This window comes from Entelurus aequoreus, linkage group LG04 (genome assembly GCF_033978785.1).
Source record: "Entelurus aequoreus isolate RoL-2023_Sb linkage group LG04, RoL_Eaeq_v1.1, whole genome shotgun sequence".
Lineage (NCBI taxonomy): Eukaryota > Metazoa > Chordata > Actinopteri > Syngnathiformes > Syngnathidae > Entelurus > Entelurus aequoreus.
This window is the reverse complement of record NC_084734.1, coordinates 84,015,638-84,035,901: the sequence shown is the minus strand read 5'-3', so window position 1 is coordinate 84,035,901 and position 20,264 is coordinate 84,015,638. Positions and strand designations below refer to the sequence as shown.

The window sequence follows — 20,264 nt, the reverse complement described above, 5'->3', positions numbered from 1 at the left end:
TGCAATAAGAGTTTATTTGGCCAAAGACATATGTCCTACATATCATGAGAGCAGTACATTAGATGTGTTCCTTTGTATGTGTCTTTTGTGCATAATCTTATGTTTCACTTGTTTGTACTTTATGATCTCACTCTGCAATGGCATATTTATTTTAGTTAGCCCTTTGTCTTTTGTACATTTTATTTTATTATTAATGAATTAACCCCGCCTTCCGCCCGGATGCAGCCGGGATAGGCTCCAGCACCCACTGCGACACAGAGATAGACAAGCGGTAGAAAATGGATTTCATTTTTAAACTGAAAGCCAAATTTACATACTGATTGTTTAAAATAAAAAGTGCAATAAAATATGTTTTAATTAACAGTAAATAATCATGATTAATAATCGTGATTTCAATATTGATGAAAATAATCATGATTAGGAACGGCGTGGCGAAGTTGGTAGAGTGGCTGTGTCAGCAATCGGAGTGTTGCTGGTTACTGGGGTTCAATCCCCACCTTCTACCTTCCTAGTCACGTCCGTTGTGTCCTTGGGCAAGACACTTCACCCTTTGCCTCTGATGGCTGCTGGTTAGCGCCTTGCATGGCAGCTCCCGCCATCAGTGTGTGAATGGGTAAATGTGGAAATACTGTCAAAGCGCTTTGAGTACCTTGAAGGTAGAAAAGCGCTATACAAGTATAACCCATTTATCATTTATTTATCATTAATATTTTAACCATAGTCGTGCAGCTCTAATTGAAAGACAAAGGTATGTTGATAGCTATCTCCAATTTATGTCCACTCCAAAGTATGCTCGCAATTTAAAGCTTAACAAAAAGCAGAGAGACAGCTCATATCTCAAAATAATCGTAAATTGGGGAACTCACAAGTTGAGGTATTTTAATTGCAATATATCGTATTGTATAGAGGCTCAAGTATCGTGATACCTATGTATCGTAATGTCATACCTATTAACCATCCCGAAGGGAACCATCAACACACTTCATGACTGCATGTTGTTCATCCACTTTGTGCAGACACTTTGAAAAGAAAAGGGCTCAGAGTTTAGATAGCTAGTCGCAAAACTGCTGTCGCACAGAAATACCAACATTCATCAGATTGTTGCAAGACTGGTCAAAGTCCAGAACCCAACTAAAAGTGTATAAAAAATATACAGTAAACTTACAAAAGCACCAGCAGTCTCTAACCTTACAAACACATTTCATCTTTATTTATCATCTCCCCCGACCTTCTGACGATCCACAACATGACAACGCTTTTGATTACTTAGGGCACAGTCGACCTTTGAAAACCAAATATGTCAATCAGAAATATGATCAGATCATCATTTTTACAAGCATAGGGCAAATCCAACAAATCTCATGTTGGTTTATGTATCAAAAGATAAAACATAAACTACCATCTCTTGCAGTAACATTAGGAGCATCAACAAACTCTTTGACACAAATGAAATTCCACATCAAAGGACAACATAAGCTGTTGACTCCCAACTCCTTAAAGGCTGTTGTGTATTCATGGAAAATCAACCTTTGGCGACATTTACAGCCGTAGTCTTGGGATCAATTTGACATCCCCACACACCATTGGAATTGTTCTGAAAAAGGGCAAATGCCATAAAAAAAAAAAAAAACATGAATTGTATGATAGGGTACCCAGGGGAGGTCTACTAGTTCATCAGGATAAAAAACTAAGGATGGAATAAAAAATAAAAAAAGATGCATGGAATATCAATAGAAAGTAAAATATTTTATATTTGTTTCACTAAATAAGGGTTTAAAAAAACAGTGCATTCGTAATTAAGAAAAACTGTTAAATGAATTTCCACATAATGGAAATGTGTGCAAATTGGAACATGAAAGCCGTATAATAAAACAGCTGGTCGGATCGCTCGGTTAGGTGGCTCGCTGTAGTCAGCCAAATTTTAGAACTGTCTGCATTACTTTATTCACAATAAGTAAATCGATTGACGTTTACTAATCGATTCTATAATTGTCCATGTCCGAATTGCAATTCCATCTAAAAATGTATTATTTCCCCCACCTCTTGTAGCAACTGATCTGAAAACACCTATTTCCCAATATAACAACATATTGTCAGTGTTGTAACTACTGTGTTGTGATAGTTACGCCACATATTTGCTATATATATATATATATTACATTTAGGTTTAACTTACATTTTAAGACAATTATGAAGAAAACTAGTTTTCCATGAAATAACCATGCCACCTGTGCATCAGGACATTAATTAAATTTCATTGTAACCAAAGATCAGTTTACCGTGGCCATTTATTTGTATGTACACTGTTTATTGTATTGTATTTTGGTACTGGTATCAATTTGTATTTCAATTATTTTCAGAAAAAAAGGGGACAACAAAAAAATGTCATTATTGGCTTTATTTTAACAGAAAATCTTATCATACAGTAAGCAAATCTTACTGTAATCAAATCACAATTTTGGCTTTAAATAACAGTGAACAAACTCTTGTAGTAGTAAGCAAATGGGTAAGAAAGGCTCCTAATTTGGTTGCTGACAAATGCAGTAACATATTGTGTCATTTCCAATTGTATCATCTTGTCAAAATTATGAGAAGCAAGCGGTAGAAAATGGATAGATGGATGGGTGATTAATCTGCATGTTTATTTACTGTTATCTAGTTATATTCTGTTTTAACATGTTCTATCTACACTTATATCGAAATGTATTAGACACTTATTTTTCTGTTTGGATTATTTACACAAGTTTTGGGTGGTACTACAAATTTGGATATCGGTCCAATACCAAGTAGCTACAAGATCACATTTGGTCATATGTAAAGTCCTCGTGTGTCCAAGGACACATTTCTAAAGTTACTATAAACAATAAAACAATTACAAAAGATTGTGATTAAAATGCTGTTAAATGAGAGTTAAATTATGTGATAGCTGTGCAGCAGTAAAGAATGAATAAAGTCATTAGAAGAACCGTATATACAATATCATATGACCTGAGCTCAGTCCAAAGCCAACGTACATTAAATCACTGCTTGAAAGTGGACACCAGATCACATTCATTAAGTGACGGCAGACTTGCACAAATAGATCCTATCTTCATGTATACAGGTAGCAGAAGTTTGAATGAAGTAAACAGGCAGCTCTCTTGGACAGGTCTTTCTAAATTATGTGACCAAAGATGATAGCCAGAAAGAAATGACAAAACTGCAGCCCATCTGTAAAAGCACTCTCAAGACAGTAACATGACTCGAGTAAAGTCCCCAATTAGGATAAAATATCAATAGCGGCTACAGCGGTAGTGACCTCATGCTGTCTTTTTGACAGAAGACGCACGGGCACTAACAAATGCAGCAATGTGTCTTGTCCTATTAACTTGAAATGTCATGCTGATATTGGTAAAATAGGTATTTGAAATATTTTTCTTTTCGAAAAGTGTTTAAGTACAAATATGCAATAAAAACTTTTGTTCTTCAACAAACCAACGACCTACTATTAAAGGTGATGCGGCAGAAATTAAGAGTCTATATTTTAATGAGTGGATGTGACCAATAAAAAGCAAATATACATTCAGTTGTGATGCATAACAGTACAATTCAAGGTCTACAAAAAGGCAAAGTGCTTGGACCATTGATGGGAAAACTACGGCCCACGGGCCACATCCGGCCCATTGGTCTTTATAATTTGGCCTGCCAAATATTAGAACAAAAATGCCACAACAAAAGTGATATTAGACTTTGACGCACTGGGAAAAAAGGGTGATCAACAACACTGCCCCCAAGGAAAGAGAATGTAAGTGTTAACACTAATACCATTTTTAGGTTTCGTTGAGGTTTTGATATGATATTGTTGAAAATAGATGTATAGCCCATAATTTTTTCCAAACGGTGCCTGTCACACGGCAGTAAAACGGTTGATCAAACAAAACAGAAGTCATCGTCATGGATTCACTAACTACAAAAGCTAGCTTTCCAATCAGCTAAACAGACTCAATAAATCCCCGATGCGATTTTGATGAATTTACAAAAGTGAAACGATACAAAAAGAATACCATTGTAAGTTGATAATACTAACAGAGACACTAGTAAACGTGTTAGCATAGTAGCTAATGCTAACAACGCTAGCTTCATAACATTACCATAGCACGAACAAATATGCATAAAAACACTCTTACACACATGAGACGGTTTAGTAAGTAATTTTTTTTAGTTATACTGTAAATCATACAAACGTGTCTTGGAGTAATAAAGAATCCGTGAGTTCACGCTATGGACGGCGAGAAGACCGAACGGCAAGTATACATCCAGTGGGTTCGTAGCTCAGTCTAAATAAAAGGGCAATGTAGCAAATGCAGCACCTGCAATGAGCAAACTAGTCCAAAGATGGCGCCATAGCACAAAAAAAACACTTATTCAGTGTGTTTGTTTTTGTTTTTTTTAACTATTTACATTACAGCTAGCCGTCAGCGAAGAAAAATCAATAGATTAGCCACACTGTTTTATAAACCACAGGGTTTAAAGCCTAGGAAAAAATTAGCGCCTTATAGTTTGGATTTAACACTACATTTGCATTATCCCCTCCCAGTATTGTGGCCACACACACGATCAGCATATATTTTGCATATAAATGAAAAATGGGTTGTGCGCCTTATTCTGCTATATTTAACAGATGCAATCCACTTTGTACACACACACACATAGATCAGCACCACCCGCGACCCAAAAAGGGACATGCGGTAGAAAATGGATGCATGGAGCTTTGCGTGTGCTATCACGGTTTGCATGTGTTTTAGTACACGCAAACCTTTAGTAAACCAGGCCCTTAGGATTGAATAGGAGTACGGCCAGAGTGACGGGGCTCCACTACCCTGGTTCTTCTCACTTTTGGCCAGCACTACCAGTGAGGCTTGCTGGCTATCATGATTCGTCTTTCATCATTAATGAAGTGACATCTCTTTTGACTTGTTTTTATTGTGTGTATGCATGTCAAGTTGGTGAACTGTCTATGTTTTTGACTTAATGGACTACAGCTCAAATAGGCAGCAGCCCCACACCACCCGAAGAAGGATACGATGTAGAAAATTGATGGATGGATGATTTTCACTTTTATTAAATATTTTAGAATAGGAGGAAGTTTTCTTAAAGCACAACAGGACATCGAGGAGCATAATGAAAATTATAATTATTTTAATAACAATGACAATAATTGTAAAGAAAAACAGCATGATTGCTTTGAAAACATAAGCGCATGACATAATGAACAAAATTACGATTCATATTTGTTGCAGAATCCATCCATCCATCCATTTTCAATAGTGCAGCCCTAATGTTGTATCTACACTGAATTATTAAGACACACAGCAAAAACCATCTCGTAACCTTGCGTAACAAAACATGCTGTATTGACCTAAACGTGCTCTTAGAGTCAGCGCTCTGTTGACTCCGCTGAATTGCTTGCCTAGGGCGTCAGTGCCTGGACACATATAATTAGAAAAGGTCACTGTGCCTCCTGTCTTGTCAACAAAATCACTTCAAGATGACAAATTCTGGCTCAGGCAGGGCCAGATCTCCCTCAGATACCCTTGCCAATCAAGGCCCAGCAGGGTAGGGCTGTCTGAGTAGCCTTAGGTGATTTCTAATTATGTATTTTACATGCCATGCTAAATAGGAGGATGCATACCAATGAGCCATACATTTGGAACTAGGTGTATCCTCTTCAAGGTTGAAGTAACACTATAATGTATAATTTTCTTAAGGCATTAAACTGCCTTGTTAAAACTGTGTACATGTATATACATTTAGTATCTCAACAAAATCCTCTATGCATTTCAAACAAGCACTGATATCTTGCAGTTGAAACTGTCAATTAAAATCAATTGACCTTGAGAACATTTCAGACTTGTTGTCTCACAACCAAGTGCAGCCTTACTCTCTCGTCCACTGCATGATTAAGTGCTAGAGGCTTTCACATCGCTCCCTGGTGGCCTCACTAAGGAACTATTAATCTACGGCTCTCCATATTGCATTCAGATCCGTTTTCCACCGTCCGCCACGTGGCCTGAAGTAAAGGCCAGAAGAGCACCCAGAGGAGTGCACACGCTGTTATGATGTGCTGCTCAGAGACACCTCTGGGTTTCTAAGCACTTCTCCAGACAGTGACTGATGGCCAATTAACCATTTTGAGAAGACTATTGATCACTTGGAGAGGAAGAACATCAAGACCATCTAACTCTCCACTATTGTCACTGTACCAGCATCTACCAAGCACCTACAAACACACGCACACACACAATGAACATACATACACACACACTTCATGTGTACTATAAAATGGGTGAGCTTGTTACAAATCTAACACTAAAGATATAAAAACAGAGTATGGGCTCTGGAAAGTGCCTCTGGCAGAAAACATATGAGTTCAACCAAAGCCACACAGTGTGGAATACCTTTGAAGTGACAGAAAACACCTCAGCAACAAGGGAATTGAATGGGAAGTCCAATGGAATACTTCTGCAATAATCTAGTATTAAACAATTTGATATGTAACAAACAGAGAGCTATATAGCAGTTCAAAAACCTACTGGAAACATTTTACTGCAATGTGACTAGGGTTGGGCAATAACACGATAATATGTATCCCGATAGAAATGTAATCGATATTAACAAAAAATTTGTTGAAACCAGAAGTTGCGAAGCAAGGTTGGTTGCATGAACAAAGGCACTCGCTCCCTGGTAACTGCTGTTGCAGAGAGCGTTTGACATCTCGAATCTATGGCAGTTTTTTGGGTTGTTTTTTTTTGGTGACTTGTCCAGGGTGTACCATGTGCAGCTGGGATAGGCTCCAGCACCCCCCGCGAACCCATAAGGGACAAGCGGTAAAAAATGGATGGATGGATGGATGGATGTTTGTTTGTTTTTTAAACGGACTGTAGTCCGACCAATGTGATCTGTAAATTACGCAAGGTACTTGTTCCCAACAAGACCGGCAATACCTCACCTTTGAGCACAGCCCTAACTTCCTGCCACTAAAAATGCAGAAAATAGTTATATGGTTTCTCTCTGTTTACATGTTCACACTTTAAACTACTTTGTTACATTTTGTAGAGCATTTCCTAAATGTTTCTTATTTTTACACCTACATTTTAGGGGGTTATTGTTAAGTGTTCGATGCGATTTCCTTTCCTTTTGGGGCGGCGTGGTCCGGTTGGTAGACACGGCTGTGCCAGTAACTTCAGGGTTCCAGGGTCGATCCCGCTTCCGCCATCCTAGTCACTGCCGTTGTGTCCTTGGGCTTTACTTTACTTTACCCACCTGCTCCCAGTGCCACCCACACTGGTTTAAAAGTAGCTTAAAGGCCTACTGACCACGCAGTCTGATAGTTTATATATCAATGATGAAATCTTAACATTGCAACACATGCCAATACGGCCGGGTTACATTAGTAAAGTGCAATTTTAAATTTCCCGCGAAATATCCTGCCGAAAACGTCTCGGTATGATGACGTTTGCGCGTGACGTCACGGATTGTAGCGGACATTTTGGGACACCATTGTGGCCAGCTATTAAGTCGTCTGTTTTCATCGCAAAATTCCACAGTATTCTGGACATCTGTGTTGGTGAATCTTTGATGAATTGTTTAATGAACAATGGAGATAGCAAAGAAGAAAGCTGTAGGTGGGAAGCGGTGTATTAGCAGCGGGCTGCAGCAACACAAACACGTAGCCGGTGTTTCATTGTTTACATTCCAGAACGATGACAGTCAAGCTTTACCATTGGCCTGGGACAAGCTTTACCATTGGCCTGGGACAACAGACACTCTTACCAGGAGGACTTTGAGTCGGATACGCGGTACCGTGAGTATGCAGCTGCGGCTTCCAAACATTTGATCGCTTGCCCGTACGTGCGTGCCGCTATGTGCATGTCACGTACGTAACTTTGCGGAAATATATGTGCTGTATGAACTTTGCGGAGGTGAACGGTACTTTGGGCTGTGGGATTGAGTGTGTTGTGCGGGTGTTTGATTTGTATTGGCGGGGTTATATGGACGGGAGGGGGGAAGTGTTTGTTATGCAGGATTAATTTGTGGCATATTAAATATAAGCCTGGTTGTGTTGTGGCTAATAGAGTATATATATGTCTTGTGTTTATTTACTGTTTTAGTCATTTCCAGCTGAATATCAGGTCCCACCCGCCTCTCACAGCATCTTCCCTATCTGAATCGCTTCCACTGCCCTCCAGTCCTTCACTCTCACTTTCTTCATCAACAAATCTTTCATCCTCGCTCAAATTAATGGGGAAATCGTCGCTTTCTCGGTCCGAATCGCTCTCGCTGCTTGTGGCCATGATTATAAACAATGTGCAGATGTGAGGAGCTCCACAACCTGTGACGTCACGCTACTTCCGGTACAGGCAAGGCTTTTTTATCAGCGACCAAAAGTTGCGAACTTTATCATCGATGTTCTCTACTAAATCCTTTCAGCAAAAATATGGCAATATCGCGAAATGATCAAGTATGACACATAGAATGGATCTGCTATCCCCGTTTGAATAAGAAAATCTCATTTCAGTAGGCCTTTAAAGATGTAAATAATGGGCTTCACTATGTAAAGCGCGTATAGTCTCTAGAGAAAAGTGCTACATACATATAATTCACTGCATTTCACTTCACTTTTTGCCTGGATACCTGAGGGGACTATCTGAAGAAGGTAACATTTTAAATAAAAATGTTTACATTTCATATATTTTTTCTCTTGGTCCTTATTTTCGGTATGTCATAAAAAATGGCAATAAGTGATCAACCGATAAAAAACACTGATATCAAGATACAGTTTTCAGCTATATTACCCAGCCCTTAATGTGACATCACTCCTGAAATATTGCATTACATTCTTCCTCTATTACGTTAAGCATGCAGTGTGCACTTTTCACCAAGGAAGATGCTACTCCTCTATTGTATTTCATTTAGTTTTTCACCTTTTTTACATGACAATAATACATTCATTTACTTTATGGACATGTATGTATTAAAAAAGCTTGTTAAAAATAAGTGTACCAAATTGATGATAGATAAACCGTCTTATAGCCCTTTACTCAAGAAAGTAAAGATGGACGCACAACATTTTTAATGAAAACCCTGCTTTACATGAAAATGAAGATCAGATTAATAAATGTGATTATGAACTCATTACATGCATTTTATATTTGTCATTTGTTGACATCACAATGCATTATTTTCACTATTGAGACTGAAAACTAAGTAACTTTGTGGCCAAAGAAAGTTGCAAGTGCAAACACTTTGATAAAGGTGAGAAACCCTACTGAATTAAAGAAATAACTCATCGCTAAGTACAAAAGTGGCATTCGTATGGCTCTCCCTTCCTCTCCTCCCTCTACACTCATCATAGTCTTTACCAACAACAGTCTTCAATAAAGGTAAAATGTATGTTAAATGTATCATTAATTTATCCTTTATATGTATTTCATATTTGTTTGTGTTTTGTTGTGGTATCTGTAATGGATTAATTGGATTTTCATTATTTCTCAGAGGAAAACATGCTTCAGGTTTTGTTCAGTCTTTGTCTGATCTGTTGGAACAAATTGGAAACTGTGGTAACGCTGCACTATGAATATATGGACGTATGTGTCCTTTTTGCAGTTTGTACAAGAGCGTAACCTTCAGTTGGACTACAACTCTGAAAATGTTTCTTAAACATCGCATCAAAATGAACAAGATCAGAAATGTCATGAAGTCAGAGTTACACTGCTGGCCTTTTGGATTTAGTTTAAAAAGGGACACATACCATTCACTTTATTACTGGCACCCAATGAGGTATGTGGTAATCGTATTCCACATCAGGGGTTAGAGGTCAATGTTATGCTAGTCAGATAGAAACACACACACATTGATGATGTACAGCATTCCAGGAGGAGAACAGCCAAACTTCATTCCCTAAGCGCTTCTCACATGGACCTGAATCACAGAAATGGGGTAATTGAAACAAAAGGGCAGAGTTTGACAGAGATGTAGTGCCTTTGCAAAGCCTCTGCATAGACTGCAGAAAATAACACCTTCCCCTCTGCAAGGTTCATCCTCCAAGTGTCCTCAGTAATGTCTGTGTCCTTTTTAAACTCCTCAAATGTTGCCATTTGCACATGATAAGCAAAGGGACGTAGCTCGGTGAACGATAAGCTGACTGGGCATTTGTCACCAAATGGAGCGTGTTTCTCTATTGTTTTAACCTGACCTGTGATGACATCCACGGTTTACTTCTTATCAATGAGTGCTGGACTACCATCCCCACCTCCATTAATCACTAACTCTGCACACAAAAAGTTACATTGTTGTCAAAAAACATGCATATAAGATGTCGTCTTCAAAGAAAATGGAGTTGAATAAGGAAATGATGCCGATTTTATCTTCTTGGGTGAGTAGGATAGTATACCGTGCACCGGTAGTTTTTGGCATTGGTTCCTAATTGGGTCGTCCAGGAAGAAAAGCTTTTTTTTGACACTGAATTCATGTAACTCAATTTTTCGTGTTTAAATTTTATAAACTGAATTTTGTTTACATCAAATTATGCTGTCAATTTCATTGAAAACAAACGTGTTAGCAAAGTTAGTGTGTTTAAAAATTCAGTGTTTTAAAATTCAGTGTATAAAAAAATCCTCCATCCATCCATTTTCTACCAGTTGTCCCGATAATTCAGTGTAAAAAAAAAATCAGTGTATATTAATTCAGTGTATAAAAATTCATCCATCCATTCATTCTCTACCAGTTGTCCCGCTAATTCAATGTAAAAAAAATAAATCGGTGTATGTTAATTCAGTGTATAAAAATTCATCCATCCATTCATTCTCTACCAGTTGTCCCGCTAATTCAATGTAAAAAAAATAAATCGGTGTATATTAATTCAGTGTATAAAAATTCAGTGTTTAAAAATGTGTTGCTTCAAAAAGCAAGACTCACTTCCGGTAAATTAAGATGAAGAAAACGATCCTGTCACAGAACCAGTCAATGAGGTGTCAAATTTGAAGTCACTTGACAAAGATCTTGCAAAACAGCATAAAAAAGGAAGTTAACTGGGTTACGTCGGCATAATACAACATAATTAACATTTCACTGCGGTCAACTGAATATTTTCAAACTACAGAAATTATTCTAATGGTTAGAATCTGCACTTTTTAATGACATACGGAGGTCTCCTTCATGCAGACCGGGCACAAACAGAGTGGGCGGGGCTTGTTTACAGAGCAAAAAAGCCTGAGTGTCAGACATTAGCAGATTTCTACAACAAAGTTCTGCAGAACAGTGATATTATATTGAGTATGTAGATGTTTTTACCCATGGCGTTTATGTTTCGCCATGTTTGTTGCATCTTTGTAGTTCTTGCTCGATTATAAAAGATGTCAATCAAGGAGGTGGTCGAGGAACTTGGAAAGTAGAGGAGCAATATTCATATATTCTCATTATTCATTGTTTTATTGTTCATACATAATATTGTAAATCCCACATTCTGTGTTTTCATGTATTTCGAGTGTCTTATTCAGTAAAAAACTAAATAAACCATCTCAAAAACGGAACAAACTAGTTTTTTACTGAATTAAATGACAGAATGTACATAAAAATACACAATGTGGGATTTACAATAAATATAACAAAAAAAACACGGAATATAGAGAATAAATGAGCGTTGCTCTTCTCCTTCCTAGACCGCCCACTTGATTGACATCTTTTATAATCGAGCAACAACAAAAAAGATCAACAAACAAGGCAAAACAAACACCAAGGGTAAAAAAAAAACATCCACATACTCGATAAATCACTGTTCTACAGAACTTTGTTGTAGAAATCTGCCTCCGTCTGACACTCGCTAGCAGGCTTTTTGCTGTGTAAACACATACTTGCCAACCCTCCCGTTTTTAGCGGGAGAATCCCGATATTCAGCGCCTCTCCCGACAACCTCCCGACAGAGATTTTCTCCCGACAAACTCCCGGTATTCAGCCGTAGCTGGAGGCCACGCCCCCCCCAAAAAAAGTCTGCCGCAGCTGCGATTGGACCTGACCAGCCTCCGGGTACAAGTACTGGAGTACCAATTGCTTGCCAGGGAAGATTTTCCCCAGGAAGCAAGGATTGACCGGTTTTGGGCCATGCTAGGGAGAGATGGAAGATTCCACACTCTCGTGCATTTGATGAAAGCACTTTTGTGCGTGCCACACAGCAATGCATCATCAGAGAGGGTGTTCAGCATGGTTAGAAAAATAGTGACAGAGAATAGAAAGAAGATGGACAATTCAACCCTTAACAAAGCATTGTACTTTCAAGTACAACAATGAGTAGATGAGTGTTGTGTGTGTGTGGGTGTATATGTGTAAATAAATGAACACTAAAATGCAAGTATTTCTTTTATTTATATATATAATAAAATAAATATATATATATATTAGGGCTGCAACTAACGATTAATTTGATAATCGATTAATCTGTCGATTATTACTTTGATTAATCGATTAATAATCGGATAAAAGAGACAAACTACATTTCTATCCTTTCCAGTATTTTATTGAAAAAAAACAGCATACTGGCACCATACCTATTTTGATTATTGTTTCTCAGCTGTTTGTACATGTTGCAGTTTATAAATAAAGGTTTTTTTTGGGTTTTTTTTAAAAGCCTCTGCGCATGCTAATAGCACAGATCCAACGAATCGATGACTAAATTAATCGGCAACTATTTTTATAATCGATTTTAATCGATTTAATCGATTAGTTGTTGCAGCCCTAATATATACAGTGGGGCAAAAAAGTATTTAGTCAGCCACCCATTGACAATCAATGGGTGGCTGACTAAATACTTTTTTGCCCCACTGTATATATATATATATATATAGCTAGAATTCACTGAAAGTCAAGTATTTTTATATATATATATATATATATATATATATATATATATATATATATATATATATATATATATATATATATATATATATATATATATATATATATATATATATATATATATATATATATATATGAAATACTTCAGTTGGTGAATTCTAGCTGTAAATATACTCTCCTCTTAACCACGCCCCAACCACGCCCCCCACCCCCGACCAAGCCCCCCCCCCACACACACCTCCCGATATTGGAGGTCTCAAGGTTGGCAAGTATGGTAAACAAGCCCCGCCCACTCTTCCCCACTCTGTTCGTACCCGGTCAGCATGAAGCAGAGCTTCGTATGTCACTCAAAAGTGCAGATTCATTGGAATAATTTCTACAGTTCGAAAATATCCACTCGGCAGCACTGAAATGTTAATTATGTTGGATAATGCCAGGGTAGTCTAGTTAACTGTCTTTTTAATGATGTTTTGCAAGACCTGTGTCTTGTGACTTTAAACTTGACACCTCATTGGCTGGTTCTAAAATAGGATCGATTGCTTCAGTTTTAATTTACCGGAAGTGATTCTTGCTCCTTGATGCAGCTAATTTTTCGGCACTGAATTTTTCTTACACTGATTTGTTTTACTTTGAATTTTAAAACACTGAATTTTAAATCACTTAAGTTTTGCTGACAATATTTTTTTCAATGAAATTGTCAGCATAATTTGATGTATTACAATTCAATTTACAAAATTCAATCACAAACAAATCATTTACATACATTGAGCGTCCAAAAATGTTTTTATAATAAAGACACAAATTAACCTCCATACTGCTGTTACACATAAAAAGACATAGGGAGATGATAATGAGCTTGGAATGATCACAAATAAGAGAACAACGCCACACAGAAGTTTGTAACAAAAATACTTGGTCCCAGTCCCTTAAAGTCAAGCTCGCTAATAAAAGTTAGTGTCTGTTTGAAGTGAACGCCACTTTACTCATGACCGCCGCGACTGTGTTTTGGTCAACCGTGCTCTAAGTGATCCAGTAATCCACAAGCTAATATTAATCCATTAAACCCAAGTCCATCCATCCATTTTCTACGGTGTGTCCCTTTCGGGGTCACAGGGAAACAAAGTGAAAAATGTAATATTTAAAAAAATAAATAAATACATTTAAGAAATAATCACTGGGTATTTTATTTATAGACTACAGACACATATACATTGGTAACTATCAACACTGGCCTCTGGTCCGTCACTCAAACACGTCCTTGTGCAACATGAACACAAATAACTCCTACTGTTACAACATTCACATCCACCTAACATGCTAATTGACTGTATTGACTATTATGTATATGATATATCATGTAAAAAGTATGTCCTTTTATAATATTTTATATTAGTATATATTGTGGTCTGATGTGTGTTGTATTGACTGTTTATTTTTTTTAAACAATTTATTGAGGGGTACAGTAGGCTATATGAACCAAAACAACCTGCTGCTCAAAATAAATGGCCCCTTGAGTTATTAGTAAAGTTGTTTGAATTGAATGATGACATAACTGCATTGCACACAGTTGACTTCTTTATTAAGTTAAAGTTAAAGTACCAATGATTGTCACACACACATACACACTAGGTGTGGCGAAATTATTCTCTGCATTTGACCCATCACCCTTGATCACCCCCTGGGAGGTGAGGGGAGCAGTGGGCAGCAGAGGTGGCCGCGCCCGGGAATCGTTTTGGTGATTTAACCCCAATTCCAACCCTTGATGCTGAGTGCCAAGCAGGGAGGTAATGGGTCCCATTTTTATAGTCTTTGGTATGACTCGGCCGGGGTTTGAACTCAACCTACCGATCTCAGGGTGGAGACTAACCACAAGGTCACTGAGTGACTTAAACAGTAGGTGTTGATAAAATACTTTCCTGCTGTGAGATGTTACATGATGTTGCTGGTGTACAACCTCTTGTGCTAGGCTTCTCTGACGCACAATGATGTGACACAACAAACTTTTCAAAAGAATATGGCATCTTCGATGCAGTCTTCTCAACTCCCGAATGATGCAATGTTTTGTCACCGACTGCATTTGGCTATTGGTGAGTGACTACAGCTTTATTTACACATACACCAATTTGCTTGAGAACCTATATCTCTCCTTGTAGCAACTTTATCACTAATCTAACCTGTTTATGTTGTTCAGTTCTGTTTGTGACTTAGCACAGCAGCTAGCGAAAGTTCCTCTCTGCTGCTCGCTCGGTGTGTCAAATGTTTAGCTACTCTTTAACCCGTGCGGACTGACCTAGTCTAGCCGCTGGTTGGCTGAAGAGTAGTTTCAAACTGAACAGCCAGCAGCTTTCACTGCATTGAGCTAATAGAAGCTCCATCTATCCCCACATATAAGCACGAGGCTATAAACCTAACGTTAATAAACAAAATTAACAAAAATTGCTATGACCTAGTAATGGCTAGCTAATTACTTTATAAGAATAAGCAACATGTTACGTTACTACTTATTAGAGTTAGAGATGTCCGATAAATATTATATTATCGGCCGATAAATGCTTTAAAATGTAATATCGGAAATTATCGGTATCCGTTTCAAAATTATCGGTATTGGTTTCAAAAAGTAAAATGTATGACTTTAAAACGCCGCTGTTTACACGGATGTAGGAAGAAGTACAGAGCGTCAATAAACCTTAAAGGCACTGCCTTTGCGTGCCGGCCCAGTCACATAATATCTACGGCTTTTCACACACACAAGCAAATGCAATGCATACATGGTCAACAGTTATACAGGTAACACTGAGGGTGGACGTATAAACAACTTTAACACTGTTACAAATATGCGCCACACTGTGAACCCACACCAAACAAGAATGACAAACTCATTTCGGGAGAACATCCGCACAGTAACACAACATAAACACAACAGAACAAATACCCAGAACTAATTGCAGCACTAACTCTTCCGGGACGCTACAATATACACCCCCGCTACTCCCCCCCCCCACCCCCCCCACCCCCCACTTCAACCCCCCCCCAACCTCAGTCCCAAATTCCAAGCTGCTGTTTTGAGGCATGTTAAAAAAAATAATGCACTTTGTGACTTCAATGATAAATATGGCAGTGCCATGTTGGCATTTTTTTCCCATAGCTTGTGTTGATTTATTTTGGAAAACCTTGTTACATTGTTTAATGCATCCAGCGGGGCATCACAAGAAAATGAGGCATTATAATGTGTTAATTCCACGACTGTATATATCGGTATCGGTTGATATCGGAATCGGTAATTAAGAGTTGGACAATATTGAACTATCGGATATCGGCAAAAAAGCCATTATCGGACATCTCTAATAAGAATTAATACTCCCAACACTGGTTATCTAGCCATTAAACTCTTAGGCAACCTTAAGCTCTTTACACATTTTGTTTAAGATACCGGTATATGTCGTATATCGCCATTCAGCCAAAAAATACCGTGATATCAGTTTTGATCCATATTGTCTAGCCCTAAAAGTACAGATGAAAACCGGTATTAATGAGAAATATCGATATTAGTATCAATAAAATCCTAACGATATACATTCCCTATTTTCAAGCAAAATCTGCTTTCCTTTTACTTCAATATAGATGCATTCTAATGATATAAAGTGCTTGAAAAATCAAACATTTGTGCAATAATATTAAAAATAGACAGAGTAATTTTAAACCTCTGAAATATCCTGCATTGTTGTGTAATAATTGAGTCGATTCTGGCAGTTGAGAGGATAATTAATCCCTGCCCCAGTACACCAGTCTTTTGGATGCATGTATCCTTTTAATTCATTTCCAATGACTAGAGGGCAAACACAAAATAATTTGCTGGTGAATTATAACTTGTAAAGACTATCCCCACACACGCATTACATTTGAATCATTTGCCATGCATCAAGCATTGGGAGGAAACCAAGTCAGTTTAAAATTCCATTGACTAGGAGGCTATTCCCCCCAATAAATTATGTTAATTTCAGCCTTGCTTCTCCTTATCACGTTCTTTAGTTAGTCAATGAGGAGAGACAAACTGTCAGCAAGAAAGACAACACTGGGATGAATTACATTAGAACAATAAGAGCCGTCTGGCAAATTAAATCCTTGCATTAGGAAGCGGTGGGCACCAGAAATTTACAGGATTATGCAATAGATTCCTGCCTGGTGTCACTGAATGGCCATGTGCTTGCATCATCACAAAATACACACCTTGTGGAAATGGCTCACACAAGTAGGATGGTGGCTGTGTCCAATTCCCATGCTCCCTCCCTGAACTTGACAACAATTGCCTGGCAACACACTCAAGGGGAAAAAGGGGAGGGAGCGGGGGCTAACAATGCTATATCCAGGATTTATCAGCTCGGATTCCAGAATTTTTCTTTTTTTTTCGCATGGTGAATGATCGTAACCAAGGCCTAATGGCGGAAAAGTTGAGGTGACTCGCTAAAGAAGCAAAAGGATCTTAGGACTGCACAAAAAACACAAAGCTATCCACCAAGCATGTATTCAAAGCTTTGTGGAAACACCATCCAACACACACTTTACATACTGAAGAGATCAAAACACAGGCAAAGTAGTACAGTACTTTGTTCCTGGGGCTCAAAGTGTACCCACTCACAACACGGCAAAAGCAAAAGTGCTTGGCAAGCTAAAACCAAGACTGACAGGCCTACCTTTATTAATGACAGAGTTATTTTTCTCGGCAGAAGAAAAAAGACAAGACGGCTTTTGATACAGGCGAACGCAGAGTCAGCAGCCTTGTCTCTCAGAGGGTTGTTTGACTGATCTTAGTGGAGACTGTCCGTCCTGATGTAGGAAGAATTGGCTACTGTATTACCTGCAATCCATTTCTGGCACTTGTCCGTCCTATAAAGGGAACCCTGATGGGAGTAAGCATGCCTACATTGACCTGATACGTGACAGAGATTGACAGAGAGGTAAGGGAGTGTGTGCCTAGAAACCTGACACAGAAGACGAAGAGGATAAAACTGATCCAACATGCCCTGTTCACCTCAACACTGAACACATGGGAGTGTACCACAGCATGGAAGGGAAGGAAAAACACCCTGGATGCACTGCCAGTCGATCAGTAATGAAAGTCAAACAGTATTGCCCCTGCGGGGATTTTCAGACTCAACCTGACCTAAAGCTTCACATCTTCACAAGAAAATGAGACTGATTGTACAGGATCCCGCCACCTATATAAAAGACTTTAATCATATGCATACTGATAGAGGCACTGCTACTTAAATTGGTAGATGTAGTCCCTGGGGATCGACTGTTTATTTAGCCTTAATATATTCATAATTAAACCCTAATTGATGCAAGAGAAAAGCCCGCTTAATTCATCATCATCCCCGTGCCCTGCAGCAAGACAATTACACAACTTTAACATCTTTGTCTTCCGTCTAAAAGCGAGGTTAACAAGTTTTGAGCAAGCCAAAAATGCAAATGGTGTGTGAAATGCCCTTGTTTCCGCACGACAGTGTGAGGAGAATTGTAAAAACGAGGACGATTAGCCGAATTGACATTGGTAAAGTTACTGTAATCTTGTGTGCTTCCTTTGGGCACCACAATAGGCGTATCCGTCTGAACTATTGTATAATACTTGTTCACATTAAGGCACATTTGCATGCAACCGAGAGTCCACGCCGTAAAATGTAATTCATCAATGCAAGTAGATTGTCTCCCAACTCCGTAAAGCTGTCAGCATCCTGCAAATGCAGCAGGATGAGAGTTCTGCTTCGGATGCAGGGGAGGGAAGAAAGACGCGTGCTGCCAAAGGAAGGGAACCAGCCTCCGAATGTACGTGTCCCACCATATCAGCCAGCTGGGGCTGTGCATTGACTGGGCTTACGCTTGTTTATGTGACAGTAAAAGGAGCGCAGTGTCACTGTGCATTGTCATTCATTATACAAGAACCCATCTGGTCAAGCACCATAGTGCAGGTTCCTCACATTTCCAGCCATGCAGGTGCATCTAACTTCCTGTAGAGTGGGGAAGGACAATGCGGCTTTATTAGAACAAATCAACACATTAGGCTAAATGTCAAGGTTTAGAGGCCAATTGATGGCTCTCAGGAATGCATGAACGACGTCCGTAAGTTGGTAGAAGGTTGTCAAACAAACGTACACGTAGCGGCTGGCATGACGAGAAAGATAAATAAATAAATGAATAAATATATAAATAAATACAAGCGAGTTACTTACCGGTGCAGGTGACGCCGGTGAAGCTGAGCCAAAGCACTAGTAGGGTCTCGCCGAGTCGACGGCGGACAAAGGGAACCACGAGTAACGGCATATTCGTCTCTTCTTTTTTTTTTAATCAAGTTTTAAAAGGAGGAAAGAAGAAACGGTCAGCTTCTAAGTTCCGGAGTGTGTGAAGAGAAGCACTTAAAGACGACGTCAAAGTGTGCTCCTTCAGCACATGTCCCCACGCCGCTCTGCATCCATCCTGGCTGGTCACAACAACGACTCACAGGTGTGGTACAGCCGGTGGTGCCTTCCCGCACCCGCGGAAACCCGAGTAGTCTTGCCTCCCCCACCCCCTTTAAAAAATTAAAAAACGATTCTGTTATTCCTCACAAGAAATAAACATAACAGCCGAACTCCACCTCCGGCGAGCCGAGGGACGCACTTTTTCTCGTCGGGCGTAGAGAGCACTGTGGGCCGAGATGCGGAGGGGGAAAAAATGGTAATAATTGCGCTGAGCGAGGGGAACATCTGCTTGCGCAGCAATGCTGGAGTGCTGAGAGTCCGGGAGAAGGTAAGACTTGTGAAGGCTGGGAGGAGCCGCAAAACCAGGAGCGGATCGCAAGTAAAAGGTGGCCGGGGAGTGTCCAAAACACGCCTGTTCAATCTGGGAGCATAGGCGCCGATCTACATTCCTGCCAGTAGGTGCTCGGTTTGTATTTATTAGTGTTGTCCCGATACCAACATTTTGGTACCGGTACCAAAATTATTTCGGTACATTTCTAAATAAAGGGGACCACAAACAATGTCATTATTGTCTTTATTTTAACAAAAAAAATCTTACGGTGCATTAAACATATGTTGCTTGTTGCAATTTTGTCCTTAAATAAAATAGTGAACATACAAGACAACTTGTCTTTTAGTAGTAAGTAAACAAACAAAGGCTCCTAATTTAGCTGCTGTCATATGCAGTGACATATTGTGTCATGTATCATTCTATTATTGTGTCAACATTAAAGTTAAAGTAGTGAAGTGAATTATCCATCCATCCATCCATCCATCTTCTTCCGCTTATCCGAGGTCGGGTCGCGGGGGCAGCAGCCTAAGCAGGGAAGCCCAGACTTCCCTCTCCCCAGCCACTTCGTCCAGCTCTTCCCGGGGGAT

The 20,264-nt window shown here is 39.1% G+C and overlaps 1 protein-coding gene across 1 annotated transcript in view; it reads right to left on the bottom strand.

Moving 5' to 3' along the window:
* The window catches only part of LOC133649230 (netrin receptor UNC5A-like), a 244,605-nt gene extending 224,896 nt beyond the window's left edge, over positions 1 to 19,709 (bottom strand). The window contains exon 1 of the mRNA XM_062046060.1: positions 19,119 to 19,709. Coding sequence (XP_061902044.1) covers positions 19,119 to 19,209 — 91 coding nt within the window. The 5' untranslated portion in view covers positions 19,210 to 19,709. The remainder of the gene's footprint in view (positions 1 to 19,118) is intronic.
* Between the last annotated feature and the right edge of the window lie 555 nt (positions 19,710 to 20,264).